Source organism: Amblyomma mixtum, chromosome 9, assembly GCF_055824585.1.
Source record: "Amblyomma mixtum isolate Tamu chromosome 9, ASM5582458v1, whole genome shotgun sequence".
Lineage (NCBI taxonomy): Eukaryota > Metazoa > Arthropoda > Arachnida > Ixodida > Ixodidae > Amblyomma > Amblyomma mixtum.
This window is the reverse complement of record NC_143020.1, coordinates 70,416,009-70,441,692: the sequence shown is the minus strand read 5'-3', so window position 1 is coordinate 70,441,692 and position 25,684 is coordinate 70,416,009. Positions and strand designations below refer to the sequence as shown.

At 48.4% G+C, this 25,684-nt stretch overlaps 1 protein-coding gene across 5 annotated transcripts in view; it reads left to right on the top strand.

Annotated features, from left to right (window-relative positions):
* Positions 1-25,684, top strand: part of LOC149329605 (uncharacterized) — a 59,486-nt gene that overhangs the window by 23,770 nt on the left and 10,032 nt on the right. For all 5 annotated transcript variants that reach the window (XR_016285586.1, XR_016285587.1, XM_089560329.1 and 2 more), the window contains exons 12-30: positions 115-380; positions 984-1,158; positions 3,508-3,690; positions 4,713-5,156; positions 6,767-6,922; positions 7,904-8,166; positions 8,836-8,957; positions 9,459-9,557; positions 9,944-10,069; positions 12,511-12,703; positions 13,596-13,791; positions 15,259-15,444; positions 15,601-15,831; positions 16,420-16,577; positions 19,559-19,679; positions 20,410-20,585; positions 22,348-22,419; positions 23,068-23,175; positions 24,587-24,853. Coding sequence is in view for 3 of the 5 variants with exons in the window: in XM_089560329.1 (XP_089416455.1) it covers positions 115-380; positions 984-1,158; positions 3,508-3,690; positions 4,713-5,156; positions 6,767-6,922; positions 7,904-8,166; positions 8,836-8,957; positions 9,459-9,557; positions 9,944-10,069; positions 12,511-12,703; positions 13,596-13,791; positions 15,259-15,444; positions 15,601-15,831; positions 16,420-16,577; positions 19,559-19,679; positions 20,410-20,585; positions 22,348-22,419; positions 23,068-23,175; positions 24,587-24,853 (3,542 nt within the window). In the remaining 2 variants the exon portion in view is untranslated. The remainder of the gene's footprint in view (positions 1-114; positions 381-983; positions 1,159-3,507; positions 3,691-4,712; positions 5,157-6,766; positions 6,923-7,903; positions 8,167-8,835; positions 8,958-9,458; positions 9,558-9,943; positions 10,070-12,510; positions 12,704-13,595; positions 13,792-15,258; positions 15,445-15,600; positions 15,832-16,419; positions 16,578-19,558; positions 19,680-20,409; positions 20,586-22,347; positions 22,420-23,067; positions 23,176-24,586; positions 24,854-25,684) is intronic.

Below are 25,684 nucleotides of genomic sequence, written 5' to 3'. Positions count from 1 at the left end.
CTTTGGGACGTTAAACCCCCACAAACCAACCAACCACTGTTCTGTAGTGTTTTATGCTCTTGATGTGTCCTATCGCATTCCAACGGTGCTTCTCTGTCTTCGTCGCTCCTCCAGGTTCCGCCACCCCTCCCGATTCCAGCGGCTGTCCCCGCGACATCCACGCCAACGTCTGTGATGAAGCTGTCGCAGGCCCAACAGCTAGAGTACCGCCGTCTCAAGGCCGAGATCGCCCGCCGAGAGCTGCGCTCGGCCGTCCCCATGGCTGATGCGGCCGACTCCGCACAGCAGCAGCAGCAGCTGATCCGCGCCCGTCGGCTGAAGCAGCAGGCGTCTGCCAAGCGGTCACTGGAGATCCTCGAGAACACTCTACACGCCGAACGGTAAGCAGGATTTCTTCTCTCTCGTGAGGATCCAAGTGAGAAACTGCAGTTGGTTCATTGGTTATGGCGCTCGGCTGCTGACCCGAAAGACGCGAGTTCGATCCCGGCCGCAGTGGCTGAATTTCATTGGAGGTGAAATTCTAGAGGCCCGTGTACTGTGCGATGTCGGTGCACGTTAAAGAACTCCAGGTGGTCAAAATTTCCGGAGCCCTTCATTGCGGTGTCCCTCATAGCCTGAGTTGCTTTGAGACATCAAACCCCAATAAATCAAATCAAAACTTTGACTATATGGAACTATTTTATAATTTTTTACTTCATCACTATAGCAAGGTTCGATTTTAGCAGGCTGCCACAGTATACAGCCAGTCATTATTAATTTGGCTCTTCTCTGAGGGGCTGTGCACATGCATGCTCTTTCTTGCCTGCATGTTGGGCAGGAAGGGATGGACGCTGGGGCTCCCATGAGGCTATGAAGACTGAGCACCCCTGGCTTATCCTGTGGCAGGTGCCTCTTGCATACTTGTGCCATCATGGCTACAGAAGTGTGTACAGCATTTTCTGCAGGCGTGACATGATTTCTTCCCTGGCTCGCTTCGTGTCCAGGAAAGCACTCCGCCTGGAGGGAAAGCGCATGGACACCCTTCGGGCCGAGGTGCTCACCAAGAAGTCCGCGGTGCGTGGCACCCAGGTCCGCATCCAGCGGCTGCGTGAGCAGCTAGCCACCCTGGAGAGACTCGTGGCCGGTCATGCCACGGGCATCCGCAAAGCCAACGTGCAGGTAAGAAAGTCTAGAAAAGGTCGCAGAGACAGGCCTGGCTGGGCCACTGATGTGGCCTGGAAACTTCTGGAAAGGGCTGTACATCTTGCAGCGACTTGAAGTGATGAAAACTGGGCACATATGTTGCATAGTGTGGTATGCACTGTTCTGGACGGACAAGGTCTTTATGTGGCCCAGAAACTTTTGGACAGGCCTGCACCTCCTGTCATGTTAAAGGGACACTGAGGAGAAATTGAAGTTGGCTTGTATCGACAGAATACCATCTCCCGATTACAAAAACGCCGCTCGTACTGACAACAAAGCTCTTGTAACGTAGAAAAGAGCAAGAATCAAAATACAGGTATTGCCGCCACAGGCCAAACTCGCAAGTACAAGCGTGATGACGTCATAGGACAAAACAGTGTTGCTAGACTCAATGGTTCTAGCAACACTAGGACACGAGAGCCACGAATCACTGAGGCGCAGCCAATGCATGCGGAAATCTCCTTGACGTCGCCAGATGTCGCCACGTATCCGGCAGCTACGCGCGCGCCTGCAGCATCGGGACCAATCAGCGCCTGCTCATCGGCGGTAGGCGGGCTCCTGGTATTCCGCTAACGGTAACAAGGTACACGATATGCTAAAGGTGTCTATTTGCGAGAACTTCGTTGATGACTTCGAGAGCGGGATCCATCGTAACACTGGCAAACGCCGGTGCGAACGTAAACGAAGCGACGGTAGCGACGGCCGCAATAGCCGATAGATGCCTTCAACGTGCGGCCGGCGGTAGCTTTCTTTTCGGCTGCTGCTAGGCCGCACTGCTGGCGGCCAGAAATCACGGAGTCTGCGTTACGTCATGTGCACGTCATGTTTCACGTCACTTAGCCCTGTGTCGTCATAGGGGAATTCCAAGTTTGAATCAGAGCGGCGGGAAAAACTTTTTCAACTTCGAATCCAAATTTCTTAGAAATAAATGCATCTTTCGCTGCCGGCCAAGTGGCAACAAAGCCATGAAATGCCGAACTATCGGATTTTGCTTTTAAAAAAATATTAATAGAGCTTTCCTCACTGTCCCTTTAAAGCAATGTTACACACGTTACAGTAGTTGTGCGCATGGTGCCACTGTTCTGGACAAACAAGCTTTAGAGTGGGCTTCATTTCGAGTAGCCTAGTTTAGCAAGTCTTTTTCCAGTTAATTACTGTCAATGATATTGTAAGCATCACAAAGCCCCTCCTAGCTGCTATCCTCTCACTGAGTAGAATTGTGCTTCTCCTGCGCGAGTTTTTGACAAAATTTGTACACTACAAATTACGGCTACATCGAACTGTTTTTTGCCTGTTTGCTGTAATGAGGTCTGACTGCAGTAATTCTGCATCAGTTCCAGTTCATCTTTGTATTCCTCGCCATTCATTGGCTGAAGTGCATACATTGTATACACTTATAGAACAATTGAATTGAATTGGAGTGATGGCGTGTCTCATGTTTGCTCTTAAAGGTGCACTGAAGAGGATTCTGAACTTGTCTTTTTGCAGCGGGAACTCGATCTACACGCTCCTAGCATTCTTAGAAACTGCAACTTATTGCCCTGTATGGCCGATTTCCCTAATTAAATCGAATTAACGTCCGGCTCCCGCCCTTTTTGTTGTAATTCTGCCTCGTACGATGGGCGGAGTCGACCAACGCGTGAAGTTCCTTTCAGCCAGCTCCGTGGAGGCTTTGCCTTTGCTTTATTTTGTTTTTTAGGTTTCCATGAATAAATAATTTCATTCGCAGATAATATAGCCGCAAAATAAGCCCGCGGAAATAAAAATACGCGCGGACTATTTGCTACTATGGACTACTACGTATTACTCCGCCGATGGCAGAGCGGCAAGCCGCCACAGGACTGGGTGAAAGGCACTCCACGCGTTGGTCGACTCCGCCCACCGTACGAGGCAGAATTAAAAAAAAAGGGCAGGAGCCGGATGTTAATTCGATTTAATTAGGGAAATCGGCCACACAGGGCAATAAGTTGCAGTTTCTAAGAATGCTGGGAACGTGTAGATCGAGTTCCCGCGGCAAAAAGACAACTTCAGATTCCTCTTCAGTGCACCTTTAATTTATTGGCTCATGGCCAACGATAACAGGGGCATGGTGTTGCTCCAGCCAGTATCGAAGAATGGGAAATACAAAAGTTCAATGGAATAGATGTGGAATCGTTAAATAATACCAGCCCACTGCCACGTTATGATAGAGACAATGTGCAGCACCTGGTGCTCTATGTCGTGGAGAAAATGCAAATGAAAAATGTGTAGAGGTGAGAGAATACACACCTCTGCTGTGTTCAGTGTGGTTCCCTACACTGGGCTCACTGGTCGTTTCCCCCACAGCTGCAGACCCTGCAGATGGCTGTGGACAAGCGCAAGGGCCACATTGACAAACTGGAGAACCAGTGCAGGCTGCACGGGAGGGTGCTGTACGGGGACCGGTACCAGCTTCCGGCAACAGCCGAGGGCGCCACTGGTTCCACGCCAGCCCCCAAGCGCAAGATCTCCATCTCGACCCTGCAGCAGGTGAGTCGCTTCCCTAGGTCTCTGCTTGTGTGTGAGGAGCCCGGTTTTGTGACATGTGGACAGGGCGCTATAGTCTTTGTTTCTTTTTCTTTGCCGCTCAATGTAATGAATGAGCCTAGCAGTGGTTTGCTTGTAGAGTGGCTTGACTCAGGCCTGCACTTGCATTCTCGCCTAAAACTTGCACTGCAACCTGTTGCTGCAAATTGTAACTACAAATTCAATTGCAAGTTGTATCTGCAACCTACATGCTGCAACTAGTGCAACCTTATTGAAGTTTTCACAGAATACTTGCTGGGCTCTCTTTTTCCCAGTCTTACATCTAATATGAATTTCGATTGTTATTCGCAACAACTCTTTTTCCCCAGATAATGAACCCTCCCCCCCTATTGATGTCAACATTTCTAGAAAGATGGGTTCATTATGTGAGTAATTTGGGACGTTAAACCCCATAAACCAATCATTATGTGAGTAAATATAGTATTTGCCCTGGGATCCAAGTGCACGTCAGAATTCTGGTCTTATCCAGCTCAACAAGCCTTTCATTGTGCAGTCAGTACAATCAAGTTGTGCCTTGTTCTATCTGCTCATGTATACATCAGGGAAATGAAAATTATAAAGCTTTTTGTGAGCTTTCTTGAACTCATTCCGTATGACTGTATTGATTTTGAACTCTCTTCTTCACTCATCCAAACGTCCATCCCTTTAAGTGAACACTGTTTTCTCATCTTATTACGCTGTACCTTTTTCCTCTATTGTTTATTATTGCTTATAAATTAGTTTTGTAAAAACCTTCATTTTACTGTCACGTTTACTCTTACTTTTTCTCTTAAATTTTCTCTGAAATGATAGCATTTTAGGACCAAATCCAACGAACCTCTCACTGGGTTTTCAGGCATACCTCAACATTGAATTGTCCCAGGTCCACTCAGTAAATATTATTACCGTTGTTATTAGTGTTATTATCTATCACCTTTTGTTTTTCCACTTGACGCCTGTTTTACTGTCTTTCTTCCGTGACTCAGGTGCCAAAACGAGCCCGGATCTCTGCTCCAGACTCTTCACAAAAGACTTCCACGTCTGCCCTCACGAAACGGACGGACGCCGCCTTCCTCGCGGAGAAGATCCGCCTGCAGAAGCTGGAAGCGGAGATGCGGCAGCGCCTTCAGGAGCTGAAGCAGAGCTCGCTGGCGATGTCTTCCTCGAGTGCTCCTACCGTGACTGCAACGACTGCTGCCGTCGCTTCTTCCGAGGCTTCATCGAAAACGCCGGCTCCGGCCGCTCCGTCGTCGAGGGTGGCATCGCCAGTACCGCCAGCGGCGAAAGCGGCTCCAAGGAAGGTCATCGTCACGACAGGAGCCGGAAAGGATGTGTCGGCGGCTTCCGGAAAGGCCGTCGCCAAAATTCCGGCCAGCAGTGCCGAGCCGCCTGCTCCGACTGTGACAGTCACCATTACAGTCGGCAACAGCGTATGTTGTTTGACATTTGGCCCGATTGTGGCACACTCTGAGACTGGGTGGGTTTGGTGCAGTTGCCAGCAAGCTTTTGTCATGATTATTAGTGCTGCAGCTTCACATTGATTCAGGGTTCTGGAACTTTGAAATTCAGAGTTCAATTGAAGCCTTTCTACACGGGATGATGCAAAACAAAAAAGAGCACTGATCAAAAGATCAATGGAATGATGCTTTAGTGTTCCTTTGTAAAGTAGGCTCCCATGTTGAAGGCAAAACATCATTCTTTTGTTGTGGGAGCAACACTACACTTACCAACAAACTTTCCCGTGGTGGCTGAATTTCGATGGAGGCGAAATTCTAGAGGCCCGTGTACTGTGCGATGTCAGTGCACGTTAAAGAACCCCAGGTGGTCGAAATTTCCGGAGCCCTCCACTACGGCGTCTCTCATAGCCTTAGTCGCTTTGGGACGTTAAACCCCATAAACCAAACCAAACCAAACCTCATAGCCTGAGTCGCTTTGGGAGGTTAAACCCCCACAAATCAAATCAACAAACTTTCATTGCCCTATTCTTGGCCCCCCCCCCCCCACTGTGCATGGGCGAGGAGGGAGTGTGAGACAGTTACTGGGAGGAGCCAGTTTGACAGAGCCTAATTTCCTTTCCTCAAATGCAATTTTCGTTTTCTTCATTAGGGCCCCTCTTTCTGTTTCTTCTTTCACTCTGACTTCCTTCCTTCCTCTAGGGATGTAATTTCCTTTCCTCAAATACAGTTTTCATTTTCCTCAGGCCCCTCTTTCTCTTTCTTCTGGTTCAGGTGTCCACCCAGATGACTGTGCCATTTCTTTTCCTCAAAAAAGTGTTTAGTTCAAAGGGTAAGGGGCTACAACATGCTGTCACATTAAGGGTCATTAATTAGCATTTAGTCATTAGTCAGTAATTAGTCATTCATTAGTAATTTGTCATACTTAGTAATTAGTACTTAATTATGTGTGACATCAACATTAAGGGTCACTAAAGTGTTTAGTTCAAAGGGCAAGGGGGTGGTGGTGTTGGGTGGACCCCCTGGCAAGGCTACAACATGCTGTCACATTAAGGGTCATTAATTAGCAGTCAATTAGCATTTAGTCAGTCAGTAATTAGTCATTCATTAGTAATTTGTCATACTTAGTAATTAGTACTTAATTGTGTGTGACATCAACATTAAGGGTCACTAATTAGCAGTCAGTTAGTGTTTAGTCATAGTCAGTAATTAGCCATTCATTAGTAATTTGTCATACTTAGTAATTAGTACTTAATTATGTGTGACATCATCGGGTGGTGATGTCACCAGTGCCACAGAGGCAGTCAAAGTGGTGCAGAAAATGCTTTTGCCTCTACAAACTTTGGACAGTCAAGGTGCCCCCTGAGATGTGCAGTTCTACTCTGGATGGCCATTGGTCAAACCACAGCCAATGTTGTCTTTCGGTGCCATTTTACTTTCTCGTCAGACCTGTGGACATCTCTTGGCATGCTTGTTCGGAAGGCTAATTCAGTACGATCACTGCTGGGCCATGCACATGCGTTTTGTGCCCTGTTTGTCGTTGAGTGACCCGCTGGTCTGTGGTGGCGATCTCTCCTCCTCCCCAGGACCCGGTTGCTGAGAAGACGGCACCCGGCCTCCACCACCGGGCGGCCATGGAGGCCCTGTTCCTGGACCACTGTGCCAAGCAGCTGCAGAGCTTCCAGCCCCCAGTGGGGCTCTCTTCGTCCGACTTCTCCCTGCCACACAAGGATGCGCTCACGGTCAGCCTCACTGTTTAGATGTTTTGGCGATCTGTAGGTTTTAAAGAGAGCATCACACTGTGGGGAGCCCGAATGAGGCATACACGATGTGAAGGAACCAGAAAAGAAATTTCTTCGTGCACGGTAGTGTACAAAACTTTATGGGCTATAGGGTTGCGGAAAAAAAAAAGAAATTAGCAGTCAGGCAAACTGGTTTACTGGAAAGCCTTGAAACCATAAGTGGACATGCATACACCATTGGCTGGAATTAATGGCAGTTGACTGGGTAATGAGGCATTGCAGCAGTAAATTTTTTTTTTCTTTTTTTCAAGCATCCACATTCTGCAAAGTTCAGTCCTGGACTGTACAACCACCATGGTCCATGTAGGGTTAAGCCTCGATAGAATGAAGTTGGTAAAATCTACAGTTTACTTTGTAACAGTGAAATTTCGCTGCATCAAAATTCATCTAGCACGCTGAGATTGCCCCCCTTCTCCACCCAGCGACAGGAAAAACCTTTACAGTGAAAGTGGCCCGTTACTTCTGCGGTTTCTTCACCATCACCAGTGGTGCATGTCCATTTACTACAGGATTGTATTACATTTCGCTTGTGGTGCAGGCTCGGGAACCACCTCAGCACATTTGTTACTTCGAGCGCCACGTAAGATGTACCAGTCTTGAGTTTCAGCTTCCCCGTCGTTGCCATTCTTTTATATGGGAGCCAGGCCAACTCCCCCCCCTCATTGAACTGGCCCAACCTGTGCCTTGTTGCTTTTCCACCGCAAGCGCAAGTGTGTGTCCTTGTGCACATGCCCGTGTTGTCTACATGGGGAGAAAGATGTCGGGTGTAGTGATCCTCAGATGGCACTTCACGTTTCATGATGACACTAAACCGTAAACATAGCCATTCAGTGCTTAAGGATTAAAAAGTGGTTGGTATTGCTTGCGTGCAGATAGTCAGCGTGTCGTTTTGCACTTCTTTCTTTGGGTGGCCTTGTGCAGAAGCTAGAGCTGTGCCTTCTGCGGCAGCAGCGAGATGCCGTCTCCATGACGATGGGGGCTTCCGCCCAGCATCACCGCGTGGACGTCTCGGCGCCGTACTTGAGCCCCCTTTTGGGCTTCCGCGGCTACCGGCTCAACCCCAACTTCCTCAAGCAGCGGGGCCAGTCGCTCGACAGCACCGCCTACGCGCACAAGATGCACTGCCGCATCCACATCTGCCGCTACGAGCTGGATGGGGCATGCTACGACGAGCGGTGCAGCGGGTATGTATCGCTGCATGTGTGTGATTGATTGCATATGTAGGGTGTACAGTAAAAGCCTGGTAATTCGACTGATTTGATGTGAAACTCAGGGCAGTTTGTGAAATTTTTGCAATCGGATAATTTGTAATGTGAACCATACTACTTAGTTCAAGCTGGTTGCTTAGGTTCAGTTAATTTTCATACGTGGGGCTCTGCAAAACTGCCCAAGATTGCTAAGAATGTACCATTGCGGCGCTTAATTCATTGGCTCATGAGCCCGCATTAAGCAGGACAATGCTTAATTGGTCCCTTCAGCACTTCATGTGCTGTCGCGCAGATATTGACAACATTCCAAATTAGCACAAGGCATAGTGGTGTCAGGCCGGCCAAAGCCTTACTGTCAACATGTTTGGCACCGTCTGGAACACCTGGACCACACCGGTGCTGACGCAGGGTAGTCCATCTTCAGTGCATGCTGCACACATCTATCTCCTCAATACGAATACATCGCACCATCCTTGAACGGGCTGTGCAAGCTTTCTTCACTACTAACCGAATGTGTACGATCTCAGCGCTACAGTCGCACATGCAAATGTGCATGTAACTTAATCTATCAAAAATGTAAAAAAATAAAGGCAGCTTGTCAAAAATTTCCGTCCTCTGATGTGCTGTTGTTTTGCGTGTTCACAGGCAGCATGAGAAGGACTACAAGTGCACTCCTGATGAAGTTCTGGTGGACCTGGCCTTGTACTCGCCACCACTTCTGAAGATAACCCCCTCCGACTCTCCCCAGCAGTGGAAGCAGAAGGCTGGTATGTGGCCACGTGTTCAGTCTGTCGAGTGGCTGATGTTTGGAACGCCTCAGCGTGGATTGTTGGGTATTAACTTCAGCAAATGTCATTGACTCAAAACTGTACTCACTAATTAGAATGTTTAAGTAAGCAGTTAAGCACATATTTTTCGTTTTTCTTTTTAAACGGTGACTAAGCAAGCTTGTTACAGATCTCTGCCTTGAGTTTTGTTTAGTTTCTCAGTAAGTGTGTTAGGAGTGTGTGGCAGTGCAAGTGGCACCATCACACCAAACCAGGTTGGTTGCCAATTGTGCCACGAGAGTGCGCTAGTGTACCCTGTAGTTGACACAGTGAACACCAGATGGCGCAAGGTGCAGATTTGGGGAGAGTTCGCGGAATGGGATGGAAGAGGAGAGAAATGAAGGATTCCATGTGTGACGCACACGTTTTGGGAAGGTCCCAAGGCATGACAAGTACAAAGCCTGAGTGGCCGCTTATTTTCTTTTAACTGGCTCCTTGCAGAGATCTATGTGGCCAACATGAAACGGAAACACAAGGGCCTCGACACCCAAGCTCTCTGCAGGCTCATCATCACTGATGTCAACAGGAGTCTCAATCAAGGTGAGCGGGCAAGTGCGGCTGATTGTCTCTGAAAATTCTGTAAGAAGTGTGGCTTTTGCCTACGCACTATGCTTTAATCTCAAAAACTGATAAAGGGCAAGAGTTTTCAGGAATCTTGCAAATGAAAGCCTTGGGGTGCTGGTTTAAGCTAGTTTATTGATGCTGGTTTAAGCTAGTTTATAACATGGGATGGCGATGAACAAAATGCCACAGATGCAATGGGTGGACCGCAGAGAATCTCCATGAGCATTCATTTGATTTGCACTGAGTTGCTGCCATTGTGCCATTTGAATGAATGTTCCTGTGGTCATGGCAGGCAGTTTCTTTTAAGCCTGTTAGGGCTGTGCAGTTCGACTGAAACACCCTGTTCTGTTGGCATCTTTCAGCGGCGCCACACTACACGGTCCTCCAGAGGCGAACCTGGTTCTTGCAGCCGTCTCAGCAGGCTGTCACCCCAGCATTGAAGTCTCTCGAAGCACATGACAAGTTGACATCACTGGCCACTGAAAAAGGTGCGGTCATTTGACTGGCGCTTATTGTTTATAATATTCACAAGGGTCATCGAGTCTGTATTGTGCCGGTTGTCTGTTTTCTTGTTTCTTGTGACATGCTTATAAGTAAAAGCTTGTTAATTCAAACTTCACGGGACCGGAAAAAAAGTTCGAATTATCGAATGGCCGCGAAAAAACTGGCAAGAACCATTTGCATTACGGTATATGTACCGTGTTTACTCGGGCAAAGAAACCACTCGCATAATGAACCCACCCACCCACCCCCGATTTTCGCCAAAGAATTTAAAAAAAAAAATGCGTTCCTCCGTTTTGCACCTTCACTCATGGTCCACAACGCATTTCTTGGCTGCGTGCCAAGATGCTGCCCAGCATAACACCCTGGGTGTGTTTACTTTGGCGTTAGCTCTAGCCAGGGGGGGGGGAAGCGAACTTGGCAGAGTGCCAGCGCTTGTCCGGTTGTGCAGGCCTCGTTTTCAGTAGGTTCACCTTATCCTGCCATGGGCGATTGGGGTGGACAGGACGCCGTCTACTGCCACTCAATCATTAGAACGCATGATAACAGCAGCAAATGCCTTTTGCAGGGAACAATGCTAAAAGCCGGCTTCATGATCGCGGGCGTGCTTCCGTTGGCCACTGATGGGTGGAAGGATAATTTGTAGTGCCGGTCCGAAGTCATAGCCTTTTAAGGGTGTTGGCTGGGATCGCGCTGACAGTACTTATCTGTATTTCCGAATTAGCAGGGCTCGAATTAACGAGTGTTTAGTTGCGAGTTCCGGAGGTTGTGTGGAAAAGAGGATAGGCAGCTGCAACTGCCGCCACCAACCCCTACCCTCCGGTGCCGCCGGCCGGCCACTGCGCCTGTGATGGCGCCATGTAGGCTTTAACTACTCATCCACGGTTTTATCTGGTGCCATCTTCTGTCCCCGTTTAGGACTTGCGCAGCCTCTAACTATGGGGAGATGCTCTTTTTTTTTTTTTTTTGGCCACGTGCTGTGCACCAAGCCGCACAGGCGCGGCGGCGCGTAGTTCGAATTATCCGTAGCGGAACCGACTCGGTTTCGAATTAACGGGCTTTTTTATACACAGATCTCTATGGAGCTTGGCAGGACCAAGCAGTGTAGTTTGAATTATCCGAAATTCGAATTATCGAGGTTCGAATTAACAAGCTTTCACTGTATAAATAGTTGAATGGTTGAGCCAAACAGAGATATGTTGACTACTGTAATGCGTGAATTTCCTCGGCGTTTTGTCGCTGCACCGGCTGAACACAGTTGTGAAAGCCGAACAGCTCCAAAAGTGTGTTTGTGGATGGGCTGTTACACCAAACATTGTAGCACAGTGACGGGCTATTCGTATCGAACTCAATATAAGTGCACCCATTTCCTCAAGCTGGAGAGGGCCATAGAAACTGGTAAACTTGACTTGAGTCGCGGGTTGATTTACGAGCAGTTGTTCTCTGCCCTACATGCAGAGCCTCAACGGAAGGAAATGGGGTATGCAGGGCGTAGAAAGGTCACAAAAGTGCCGTTAAATTGTTGTGCTTCACCATCTGAAAGTAAAAACAGAGCTATCCCACTGACCTGTGCGCATGCAGGTTAATTTTTGTCGTAGATTGTAGGGTTATCTGTGTCGTCGATTTGCTGCTCTTTCATCGTCACGTGAACATTCAGCTCATCTTTTGGGCAGCCCTCAGTGCAAAAGAACAACATAGATTCTCAGATGTTCTGGGGAATTTTTGAACAGTCAGGGGTAGTTGGGAGTTGGGTCAAGGTGGGCACTGATAACCTGTTACAAGGTACCAAGTGCACGCTAAGTAAAAAACATCAGGGAATGTTTACCACATTTGAATTGGAGTGAAAGCACGGATTTGTGCTGCATAGAAGACGACAGCGAAGAGGCAGTGTCGCAGGACGGAGCAGATGGAAGTTGATGAAGACTGTGCTCTCCAATGCACGGCATGAGTGTGTGGTGCAGTTTAACACAAAGCATGTTGGCTGCGGTGGTAGTCGAGTGGTCTCGCTGAACGACCCTTGAAGGAGATTTGTTCGCGCAGCTGCGGGTTCGACTCCCAGTCATGGATATGGATTCAATTTATTTTTCTCTTTTTCATTGTTTGACTTCTTGACTCAGCTGAAGGTGAAAACTAGGCACCTGGCGATCGAAGCACGAGGTCCTGTAGTGAAGCTTTCGCCTCAATAGCTGCAGCCCATAATAATTCAGAGGTACTGGAGTGGATTCCGAATGAGTAGTGGACAGATGAGATTACAGAGTTTTAGATTACAGATTTTAGATTTTTCGAATCTAAGCGCCCCCCGTCACTTTGGGCATCGCGATCGTGAAAATAGGGGGCGCTTAGAATTGAGTAAATACGGTAGTCAGGCCGATGATTATGATGAAGATGAAGAAAGCATGGCTGCCCCTCTTGTGCACACTCTGTGCAGACTGGCGCCTGCTGCTGCAGCAGCAGAGGACGGAGGTGGATGATCCGGAGCTGCTGGACCTGGAGCAGGACGTCCGGTATTTCGACTCCGCAGAGCTGGGCACGGCCGCCCTCGAGCAGCTGCTCAACGAGCAGCCACACAACGTGGAGCTGTGGCTGCGGCTGGCCTACCGACACCTGTATGGCCGACTCAGGTGGGCGGGGGTGGCCTCTTGGGATATTGCCGCAGTGTTTCACTTATCACCGCCAGTACACAGCCCCACTGTTCTTTTGTGTACCACACGGGTCAAATTATATGGTGGGCATGACTGTTAAAGGTGCACTGAAGAGGAATCTGAACTTGTATTTTTACCGCTGGAACTTGATCTATACGTTCCGAGCGTTCTTGGAAACTTCGAATTATGGCCCTATGCGGCCGATTTCCCTCTTAAATTGGATTAACGTCAGGCTTCCGCCTTTTTTTTTTTTAATTCCCCGCAAGCGATAGGAGGAGTCGACTAACCTTTCGCCCAATCCCATGGCGACTTGCCGCTCTGCCATCGGCGGAGTGATAAGTAGTGATCGGCGAAAGCAAAGAGTCCACGCATATTTTTATTTCCGTGGGCCTAATTTGCAGCTATGTAGTCTCTGACTAGACCTAATTAATCATGGAAACCTAAAAGAAACAAAAGCAAAAGCAAAGTCGCCATACAACTGCCTGAAAGGCACTCCATGCGTTGGTCGACTCCTCCCACCGTATGCGAGGAATTAAAAAAAAAAAAGGCGGGAGCCGGACATTAATTCGATTTATTTAGGGAAATCGGCCGCACAGAGCAATAAATCGCAGTTTCTAAGAATATTGGGAACGTGTAGATCGAGTTCCGGTGGCAAAAAGGCAAGTTCAGATTCCTCTTCAGTGCAGCTTTAAGTTCTACTGCTGGACCGTTTCTGAAGCTCCATGACCTTGTGGAGGCGATTCTCTGCTGTTTGAGAATCCTTTCGGGGGCACAAATTTTTTGGACCCTGCCTCATGCACTGCGTTTCCCTCATTTCTCTATGCCGTTTGTCCTTCCGTATTAGACTGCTGCCAATGCTTGCATTTTGCAGCGATGGCTGTGATCCGGAGATGCGGCTGGACCATGCGCTGAATGTGTTCTCCCAAGCGCTGGAGAACAACCGGGCCAGTCCCGAGGTGTGGCGCCACTACCTGGGCTGGTATGCGGCGCACCCGCAGTGCTCCGACCTGGACTACCTGTGCCACAAGGCCCTGGACTACTGCTGCCACAACTCCGTCTGGTGGAAGGTGGGTGGAGCAACACTCCTTTCTTACGGGTCCTGGCCTCCATGGGTCATCTTTTCACCAGGGGTCTTTTTCTTTTTCGGGTGCTTTCCTTGTAGTCGTAAAGCTCCTGTGTAAGGCTATGTGAAAGGTTGGTGTGCTGCCTTGACCGACTGCACCAGAACACCATGGAAATTGAAGGGAACAGCTTTCTGTTAGACAGGAGATTAGTAACATTCACGCATGGCCCCTGGGAACACCAAATTTGTGCTTGTTAGTATATTACACTCTGCACTTGACTTTGTTAAACTTTCGATTCACTTATGGCACTGATAGCACCCCAATCTCTTTCTTTGTCCAAGGGTTGTTTTTTGGGGTAATGGCAGCTACCTGCCTTTGTAATCAATGTCGATGCCTTTCAATATTGCGTACTTCTGTCCCTACACGAAACTGTGGGGTGAAGTTTGGTTGCTAGTAAAGCTATTGGAGCACCCTGGTTTCATTTACCTACCTGAGTGTTTTGATTCACTTCGAAGGGCTCCTCAGGAGGGAAGGATGTAAGCGCTGGTGTCCCAAAAACTGGTGACATTAGTGCATGCTTGCAGTTAGAACTGTGCTTTCCTCTATGGCAGGCCACTTTGTCTGATTGTCTCTGTACTCTGCGACAACTTTTCTTGGCAGTGGAGTGAAAGCTACAGAGCCGAAACACTCTGTATGCAGAGGAATGTAGTTTCTAATTGCAGTTAATAGTTTTTTCTAAAACATAGTGTGCTGGTAGCACTTGCATCAAAGGCATGTTTGTAGCCTAACTGCACATTTTCAACATTAGATAGTCACTTCAAGAACACTTTTTAGAATGCAGCTCTTATGTTTCCGTTCTTGGGTTGAGCCTCGGCGCTGGTCTTCGCATAACCAGCAGAGCAAACGAGGAGCACAGTGGCGTATGAAAGTATGGGAATGGTGAAAGGAAGGCGAGAGGGAGGTGGAGACAGAGGAGGAGAGTACGAAAGGAGAACAAGGATTGAAAGCAGAGGAGGGTTGAGCGTGTGAGAGCAGTGCCACACTGCTTCATCTGTGGCAGTGCCTTTGAGAAGAGCCGCTCAAGTACGGTCTCGGTGGTAGTGGCGGCTCGAAGTTGTGGATTCTTTTCGCTCTGCGCTTGGCTGCTCCCGAAGCTGACTGTTGCCACCATTCAGCACTGCATATTTGGTATCTGATCACCTGTGTTACACGTGCATTCAACAGCTATGGTCACAATTTTGCATTACCAAGTATAGTAATCATCGGCCAATTTTTATGATTACAACAAATTTTTGGGGTACTTTCGGTGACACGAAGATGGTGCAAGCTGTAGAATTCAGTGAAGCAGCTGTGCAGTGACGTGCAGACGGTCTGCCCCAGCGCCTCTCTCTTCCCTGCCGAAATTCGTTGTTGCCAGGCACAGTGTGCCATCGTTGCCCACCCATTGGACCATCGTTCCTTCTTGTGCAGTGTGTGACCCTGGTGGAGCCCCTGCGCTCCAAGTGCCAGCTGTGCCAGCAGCAGCTGTACCACCTGACCCAGGGCCTGTCAGGGGGAAGGCAGCCGGACTCGCACTGCATCCTCGAGGTGGTCCTCTACTGGGCCCAGCTGTGCGCCACTGCCGGAAACATGCCGCTCGCCTTCCTCATCCTCAAGGTAGCGAGTTTCGGGGAGGTTGTTGAGAGGGATGGCCTAAATTAGCACTGGCTCCAGTAACCTCTGAGCAGCCCTGAGATGTCTTCAGGGGACTCTGCAAGTTCCACAGGCTTCTTTCTTTCCATGACTGATCTCTCCTGACTGGGGCGTGCGCAGACGTCCGTCAAGTCGGTCATCGGTTTCGAGCACTTCGTGGACTCCCAGGACGCCGCTGACGAGCTGATGGACCCGACGACGCGGGACATCCTCCAGTGTGCCAACATGCTGCTCTCGCCCAACGACCTGTGCTTCCTGTGGCTGTGCTACATCCACTTTGTTGAGTTCCGGACGCTGCCAGCCACTCTGTTCTGCGTCGAGCGAGGATCTGTTGGCCGACTCTGCTGCTCGGTACGTGAAGAGCATTCGAGAGCAGAGTAAACGCGATACAGTTCGAGGCAACCTTGCATGTGTGTATATTCTGTGGGTCTTCTTGGACGAAGGATGCCACTGGTGTTTGCTGTGGAAGATGGAGCTTGATGAGTGCAAGCCACTAAGGCAGATGCAGTTTTGCGTGTCTGGTACCTCTTCTCTGCATTTTTCTGTACCTTGTCCCTAGTGCTTGTGGGCATTGCTTTCTCTCTGACTGTTCATCAGGTTACTGTTCTACCTATGCCCCAGGAAATGATCCGGCACAGCTTAAGTCGGCAGCAGAGCTGCACCTGTATTTGTGACAAGGAAATATAGTGTGTAGTTAAAGCTTTTCGTTTTGCCTAAACAAATAGCTAATTACAGGATGAAATGCTAAGCACCGAGTTTTGATGTCTCTTAATTTGTTCAATGGAGTGAAACATTTAAACGCCGATTTCGTTTGCTGCTGTGGCTGTTGTTGCTACCAGTTTTCTGTACCATTCTGCTACAGGGTGATTGTTGTGTGCTCTTTCGAGTTCCTATTGCGATGCCATTCGTTTCTCTCTCTTTTGCCTGCTTATTCTGCAGGACTTCTTTGAGATTCCCTGGAGCCAGCGCGAGACCTTGACCCAGTCTCTGGATGCCCTGCTGTGTGCCCACCATGAAGGTGTGGATGAACTGGGCGGCCCCGACAAGTGCGTCCCCCTCTTCGCCAGCCATTTGAGCCTGTTGGCCAGCCGGTCCATGTGAGTGTGCGCTTGCACCTCGGCTCAGTGGGGCGGATTTTGTTCTGCTGCAGTTAATTTCGCCCTTTGGGCATAGCTGGAGAATAAAGGCATTGCAGTTGCAAGATAGTCACCATGGTCGTCAACTGGGCCTAATGCCACTACTGTGTATCTTCCATACTTTCAGCGGTTTCAAATCTTCACGATTTTTCAACAATTTGGCAGTAAAAGATAGCTGCCACATTAGCTCAGACAGTTACTTCTGGTTTTAGAATGTTTTAATTGCCACCTTGGAACAGTCATATAATTGAGGGTATACAGTTAAAACTCGATTTAACGAAGTTGAGGGGAGCCGTGAATTATTTCGTTAAATTGAGAACTTCGTTAAATTGAATGAGGCATTTCTTGGGCACATAATTCAGTACATTCGATTACAGTAAAACCTCGTTAAAACGTACCCGCTTAAACAGTACTTTCGTTTTAAAAGTAGTAAAGTCAAGTCCCCGACTGAGCACCCATTGAATATAATGCATTTTGCATCCGCATAAACCGTACCAGCTTATCGCGGTCGTATCGGTTAGCATGTACCATTTTCACTTTTCGTCGCACTCGCGCGTGACGAATTCACGCCGGTAGCACCGACCCAAAGGACGGTTCGGCTAGCGGCGCAACAATCTTCCCTAAATACCGCCGACGGGACGGCAAGCCACACAGCTAATGACAAATTGGCGCCAAAGTTGGTAATCATACAACTAGCGCCATTTTTGGGGTTTTTTTTGCCGCGGCAGCAATAACTACCCGTGGCCTCCGCGACGGCGAGCCGCCGGAGCCGATCGCGGAGGCCATAAACTACCGCAGTGGTAAGTGAAAGCTCGTTAATTCGACCCCCGTTAATTCGGAAAATTGGATAACTCGACGCGCACGCGAGGTCCCTACAATTATACATAAGAGTCTATGGGGCGAAACTCTCATTAATTCGAACAAATTTGGTCGTGCGTCGGTTAATTCGACTTCACTCCGCAGCCCGCAAAGCCGGTGCGCCGCGAGCAAAAAGAAAAAGATACTGCCACGAGCGGCGCTACTGTACTGCTCATAGGCGATCCGTATGGTCATCGTCATCAGCAGCGTGAGAAAGGGCGAGGGAAGCGAGGTTAGCGGCGGCCGAAGCAGCTGGCGTCTTTTTTTTTGTGCTTTGTTGTGTCGCAGCAGTCGTGCGCTGCTTGTTGCTGTTTTGTTGCGACTGAAAGAAGGGTGAAAGGAAAATGCACCCTGCCTACTGGCTCAGCCCAGCCACCACTGCTGCCTAGTGCAGATAGAGGAGAGTTAAAAGATCAGAGGAAAGATAAAGAGAAAAGATAAGACGCGTGTCGCAGCAACAACCGCGAAGCTGGCTGAAAGAACAGATAAGCGGTCAAAGCCGCGCTCGCTTCACCTCCTCCCCGCGCTACTTTCGAGTGGGTAGCGCCAACACCACGACCGGCGCCGCTAGCGCGTATGAAAAGAAACAACAAAAATTCTTACTCGACAAGAAAGGCCCGAGGGGACTACAAATTTATTTTCCGCCAAAGAAGTCGGTGATCTTTGCCTGCGTGCGCTTTGTGAGCAACGGCCGCACAGATTTCTCGTAGGTCTGAAGTGCGTCCAGCGCGTCTTCCGGGGAAATATCCGCACAAGAGCGAACACAGAGCACAACACACAAACACACACACAAAAAAAAAAACACGCGAACTGCAACAGCGCCATCTATGAAATGTGGCACGAAACTTTTTTACTGCTGGTGCCATCTCGTGAGCTCGACTCAAAATTAAAACTAGTTTTGCGCCGCGCAGTTTGAAAAAAGCGACGGGCTGAAGATGCTCCGCGCTGTTACCGCTGACTCGCAATCAATAAATTTTGGGGTGCTGTCTACAAAATAGACCAAAAATTAACACTTTTTCACCTTTATTTCTCGAAAAAAGGTTCGTTAAATCGGGACAGATCACGGAATCAGTTTCGTTATTTCGGGTTAGTCAAAGCATTGAACCCTATGGGCGTCTGAGGGGGAATTAGGATACCTTCGTTAAATCGAGATTTTCGTTAAATCGAGTTTTGACTGTAGTTAAGGTTGAGTCATAAGTGGGGGGGCATCTCATGAAGTCATGTCGAGGCGAAATGGAGGTGAAATTCTAGAGGCCCGTGTACTGTGTGTTGTCAGTGCAAGGTAAAGAACCCCAGATGGTCGAAATTTCCGGAGCCCCTCACCACGGTGGCCTTCGTAGCATGGTTTTGTTTTGGGACATTAACCCCCATAAACCATAAACCTTACTTTGTTTCCTTGTATATTGAGAATGGTTAATGTAGTTTCAGTGTGCAGTGCGAGGACATTTACGCTAGGGTGGATGTAAGATAGGGTGGAGGGTTTGATCACCCCACCCAAGCAAGAAATTTTCACATAGGAAAACTATGCTGAGCCCCCGTTCTTTTCTTTCACAAAACAAAAAGCGAAATGTTCACGGGGAGTCCTAATTACGTTATGTGTTGGCAGTGTGATAGCATTAGAAGCTGTTGATGTCTTTTAGATACAGTTTTGTGTCATTCTTTCAGTACCCCTACACATCTGTCTCCACACAACTAGACATATCTTCGCCTTGTCCAGCTTATGGTTAGAAGTGGCGACATGGATGCAATGAAGATGCATCGAAACATATAGCTGTCACTTATAGCCGTCACTTCAGGTCCTAAGATTTATATAGCCGACAGTGCATCTTCTTACCTGATGAGGCTTCTAAGGCTGTTGGATTAATCCATGGTTCAAATCGAACCCCATAAATCTGCCCCTGCATCTGCGTGAACTCGGCAAAGTGTGAGTTGACCCGATTGCTTGAAGGAAAGAGGTGATTTTGAGAGGGAAAAGGAGGGATCCCTTCTACTCTTCCAGGCTTTCCTTGTAAAAGGATTGCTCAGCTTGCGTTTTGTTGAGGTCATGCGACCTCCCCTGAATGAAAGCTGTCTGCATGATGCAGGGCGGCTGACGCTGTGACCCTCTGCAACACAGCGTTGGAGGAAAATTCATCCTGGTCCGACGGCTGGCTGCAACTGGTGGAGCTCCACGTGAAGTCTGGGGACACGGAAGAGGCCGCCAATGTGAGGAACCCATTGCTGAAGGGATTTGGGGATGAATTGGGGATCGGGGTGACGCTGAAACTGCACTTTCAAAAGAAAGAAGGCAGTAACAAAAAGGATGGGCGAATAAACGAAATAAGACCGATATTGCCCAGCCTGCACTGCTCAAAGCACAAACAGGCGTGACATTCTGCGACAACAGTTTGTGGGAGGTTCTCCATGGCACCTTTGCTACCGCGCACGGAAGAGGGGTCTTAGTTTTTTTCCGCAGCCTTTTGCACGCCGCTGTGCATCCTTAGAAATCCGAGGCGTATCAGTTTTGCGCAAGTGCTACTTTCCTGTGCCGCGCACAGAGGGCACCACGAATCTTGACTTGACACTTGGCCAGATTGGCGGTGCTGTGCCTCTCAGCTTTCCTCCTCGTATGGGGAGAGGGGCATGGGGTAGATAAACAAAGGAGTGTGAGGGAAAGCCTACCCCCATGCCACTGGCAGCATAGCTACAGAACCAAGAAACCACCCTTAAGGGCTGTCGCATTAAAAAACGTGATTGAGTCGGTGACCATTATGGTCAAGCGTTGATGCAGCAAGCCTGCCGCTACACCGTCTATCAAGCTGACTGTGCCAAGAGAAAACAAGGGAACCCTCTAAAACAAGTAGGAGAGCTTTGACCAGAGGTGTTCTTTTGGGGCTTCATCGATGACAGCCTTCCATTGCCTGTTCTTTTTCTTTTCTTTTTTTTTGTTTTTCAGGCCTTGCAGCAAGGTTTATCGCAGCTCCCAACTGATGCCCGTCTAGTCTTCAAGGCAGCATCGGGGAAGCTCAACATGGTGGGCATTGATCTCCGTCAGCTGCTGGAGGACTTCGTGGCCGACCACTTCCGAGTTGATGATGATGCTGTTGCTGAAGTGCAGCGAAACACTGCCGAGTGAGCTCCGCTTTCTCTTCTGGTTTTAACCGTGAACTGCGCTTGTAAGCTGAGGGAGCAGAGTTTCAGTTGCAGCTGGGCTTTTGCAGTCTTTCTTGAGCATAGCTTGTCACCCATCAATGTATCAAGAGCAATGAAAGCCACTCTGTGGAGGTGGAGACCAGACCGTTGACCCCTTTGCTTGAAAACAGTCAGTATTTAGTTAAGGGGGGACACTGGTCTTAGACCTATATTCCTTATTTTCAGTCCAATCCTAATGAAACTGAACCACCTTGCTTAGGTTTTTATACTGAATTCAACAAGGAAATTACCGTTCTCATAAATTAGTTGGTTCCCAAGATAATTAATTTTAATTAGTCATTCATTAGTACCTCGGTGCAAAAAAAACTGCTCAATAAAAATCATTTTTAATGCATGGCTACATAGTATGTTGAGTAAAGAGTGCAATAATCAAAACTGTTTTTCCATTTTACCCTCATTAGTAATTTTACAGCACTTGGAATATCAATTATCAAGCCGGGAATGTAATGCATCGATAAACTTTGCGAAATTATAAATTTCTGAAGTGTGATTGAACAAATCTGCTTCGATTATTGCACACAATTTGCCTTCAGCTTCCCTTAGCAAACAATATGACATCTCCACCTGTCCTAGATGTAGAGATATCGACATACTAAGACAGCCAGATGTCCAAAATTTTCATGCCATTAAATTATCTGCTCCTACATAAATTCAGCTCACACGATGATCTGAATTTAATATTATGGTCGAAATGTTGATTTCTTGAAGGAAAAAAGTGGTACAGTTGGAAAATGTTAGTTGTAGATTCCACAAGTGTCACTTTTTGAAAACCGATTTTTTGGTCATTTTTTGGTCTCAAAGACCAGTGTCCCCTCTTAAGCCCATGGGCACCAGCATACACTGAGCGAGACTAGTGCTTGCAGTGATAGTGTAGCCTGTGGTTGATACCAAAAGACTGAAATGAATGGCAGTGGTGGCAGTCTGAAATGAATAAAGATCTGTGTGCAGAAGTGAGGAATATGTGTTCGGACAGATTTGTTCACGGCTTACGGGATTTATTTACGACGGCAGGCCACCGATAACTGCTTGTGGCCTGACTGGCTATCGTGGCTCTGCCAGTATGCGGGTTGCACGTAGTGCTCGAGGGTGCGGTCACATCTTGCCCGTTCGTATCAAGCATAGAGGTGCTGGAGAGTTTTCAGGGCACCTGAAATCCTGTGCATCGCACACAATGCGCCTTAGCCAGGAAATTCCACGAATCTACATGCCGTGCTGAAATTCATATCAGCCATGATCGTGTCATCGAAATTATACTCAACATGTTGCTGTTTTCTTTCAGGTTTGGTAGTCAGCACTGGAGTAAACATCTGTTGAAGGAAGGCATACTAACATTTGGTTTGCCCATCGCGCCGTGGCTCAGTTCTGGAAAGTTACGGCATTTGTGGCAGTGTGACCATAGTGTGGCTAGTGCTTGCCTCTCACTGTGTTTGCCACATGGTGCATGAATGTGTGAACGCAGTGCTTGTTATTGTATCGGGATTAGTGGAACATCAGTTGTGCTGTGGCGTTTCTTGTCTGTCGCTGGAGGACATCGCTTTTGTGCCGCCAGGAAACTCCCCATAACAACTGTGTTGTGTTCATAAAGTAATGTGGATTTTGTTGAAGTGGGAACGAAATGTTGCTTCAAGTCTGTTGCAGAATGCTATGGGCTAGCATCCTTTTTTTCTTTCTTCCAACTCAGCTGTGCCATTTCCTTTCCAAAGCTTGTCAATGAAGCCGATAGTCATGCCATCTATGCAAGGCTGAATTTCATGTGAGTACTAGTTTTGTTGGCTTTTGGTTGGTGTACTGGATCAGTACATTCAATAATAACTGTCGTGTAAGAATGTTTTGTGGGTTATTTATTCCTGGGGTACTCACGCCTGTTCAGGCTGAGTCTGAAGGAAGACTGACAGAGCGAGAGGAAGCTGGTAGTTGCTAGAATACCGGTAACTTTGTTAGCTTCGAGACTCAGCCACGCTGTTCAGGCCTCATGCACTTTTCAGGCCTCTTGACTACTCAGGTCACATGACTATTCAGGTGAGGCTGTTCAGGCCACACACACTGTTCAGGCCACACAGGCTGCTCAAGCCACGCACACTGCACGCACAGCTCAGGCCGCGTACACATAGTAATTGATGGGATCAAACATTTTATCACTACGACACTTTAGGGCATACATCAGCTTGTGCTAAGTAGCCTGCGAGAGCTCGTGAACCCTTGCGCAAAAGTTGGTCTCACCAAGTTGCTGCTACATTGTTTGGTTGCGAACCAGCATTTCACAGCTGTGAGCTCATGAGTACAAAAGCATTAGGATTAGGTCTTGTTGGTTGGTTTTATCCCTCTGATGCTTATCCCTTTGGAATGGACCATCAGCTAGGGGATGTGTGTGGGGGTACAGCAGTTGTTTCATCTCGTGCAGTGAATTGACGAAGCTCTCAGGATCATCTGTCAGAGACGTGTCAGAACTCTATGAGACACTCCTCACAGTCTCCAGCTCAGCATCGGACGTCCAGATCACGTGGTGGTGGTAAGTGAAGGAAACTACAGCTTTTCTTTTGCACACCCCTGTTTAGTTACAGTGATTTGTTCCTTAGTTGCCGCTGACAGTTCTTGACCCTGTATGACGTCTTGCTTTTGTTGAGACTCTGCACTGATTTGATTCGTTTGCATCTGCACTGCAGGGAAATTTTAAGCGATAGATTTCATTAAATGATTGATAGTCTGATTTAGCAGCTGTCTATTTAGGGCAGGTAGTGACAGCTGATCATGAGAGGGAAATAACTAAACGAATAAGAATGGGGTGGAGCGTATATGGCAGGTTCTCCCAGATCATGAATGGCAGTTTACCAATATCCCTGAAGAGAAAAGTATACAACAGCTGTATCTTACCGGTACTCGCCTATGGGGCAGAAATGTGGAGGCTAACAAAGAGGGTTAGGGCAACGCAGTGAGCTATGGAAAGAAACATGATAGGTGTAACGTTAAGAGATTGGAAGTGGGCGGAGTGGGTGATGGAACAAACGTGGGTTAAGCTGGATTCACACGACGCACCAAATCGCGAAGTGCCCTCGCGGATGGGCATCACGTGACCCTACGTCACTGATTCCCGCTGCTCCGCTTCACTCGCGAGCAGCGATTCGTGATATGGCCGAGAGACCTTTTCACACTTCGGATTGCTTGAGATCCTTGGCCGTGACTCTCAAAGCAGTAGCGGTTAAACTGTTTAGTCTGGCAACGAGCAAGCTTACAAAATCCAATACAAGCCTCTGGTCGAACCAAAGTACATGAGAGCGCGAAAAACTACATAGTCCTGTTGACAGCTGCGAAGATGGAACCACTTGGCGAACTTTCTAACAGCCAAAGCGCGTCTTGTTCGTACGGTTCTAGGTTCACAGATGACGCAACCTTTTTTTTTTCTTGCCCTTGTGGAAAGTTTTCCCGCTCTGTGGGATACGCACAGAGACGATTACGCCGACAATGCGACAATCCGACTGGCTCGTCCGCGCTGTCGTCTGCTGCTTCCTCCCGTCGTGTGAATGCTCGCCGCGGACGGGGGGACCGCGCGTCAGACATCACGTGACCGATTGGTCCGTGAAGCGGTCCGTCGTGTGAATCCACCTTTAAAGACATCCTAGTCGAAATCAAGAGGAAGAAGTGGGCTTGGGCAGGGCATGTAATGCGAAGGCAAGATAACCGCTGGTCCTTAAGGGTAACGGAGTGAATTCCAAGAGAAGGCAAGCGTATCAGGGGGCGGCAGAAAGTTAGGTGGGCGGAAGAGATTAAGAAGTTTGTGGGGATACGGTGGCGGCAACTGACAAAGGACAGGGTTAATGGGAAACATGGGAGAGGCCTTTGCCCTGCAGTGGGCGTAGTCAGGTTGATGATGATGATGACGATTGGTCGCACCATTTGCAATGCTGTTTGGAACAATGCAACAGGTACCTGAACTACCGGCTTGAGGCGGTCATTCGTCGGGAGAGTGGAGCTGCGGATGCCGTGAGTGCCCTCGTGCAGCGTTGCCTCGAAAGCACACCTGCCCAGAGACCCGTGCCTGCCGAGCCGCGGAAGACGTGGACTGACCACCGGTTCAAGAACCACATGCTCAGCCTGCTTGCGGCGCACATGACTTCGCCACGCGACGCAGCTGACCTCCTGCGGTCGTACTTGGGCGACCGGGAGAAGCGGAACCTGGCACTGGTCCAGTGGTGCGTTTGTCGATGAACTCATTGCTTGGCTTGTGCGCTATTTTAGGCTGGGGTGAGCTATTTTGTTTCCACTGCCAATCAAGAAAACAAATATGACCGGCAGCATCAAGAAACAAAACAGTGTCCCATTAATAAGTATTGTTGAAGTGGCTTTACACAGCGCAACACACAAGAGACAAGAAAGAACTGACACCACGAGCGCTGACTATCAACTTAGGCTTACTCCTCTTTACATGAAATATATAAGAAAGGAAGCAGTACAAGACACAATAAAAGTGGGACCTGGAAGCACATGCAACAGTGAATGCCCACTTCCACACTTTCCTTTTCAAGCAACACATAACACTGCCTTAATACATTTAAGTGTTGTAAATGGGAGGCAGGTTTTCTTTGGCTTGTTTCATGCCAATCTGCTCATAAAGAGCTGAAATACCGTATTTACCCGAATGTAACGCGACCCCAATTGTAACGCGAGGGTCAACTTTGCGAGAGCGAAACCGGGGAAAAGGAACACGATTGTAACGCGAGGGTCGACTTTGCGAACGCGCAAGATCAAAAAACGCGAAAACACGAATTTAACACAATGAACCGAAATTATAGAACACGAATGTAACGCAGGAAACTATAGGAAACTTTTTCGCGTTTGCACCGCATTCATAACTTGTCCTGGCGTGGTTCGCGTATTGGTTGACCGCTGAATTTGGAGCGCGCGACTTTGAAGGAGCAGGTCAATCGACACGCACGTATATGCGGCACATTAAGCGAGCCTAATAATGAGTGTTTGGTGCCTTTCTTAACATTTTTATACCTAGTATTCGGATGTAACGCGGG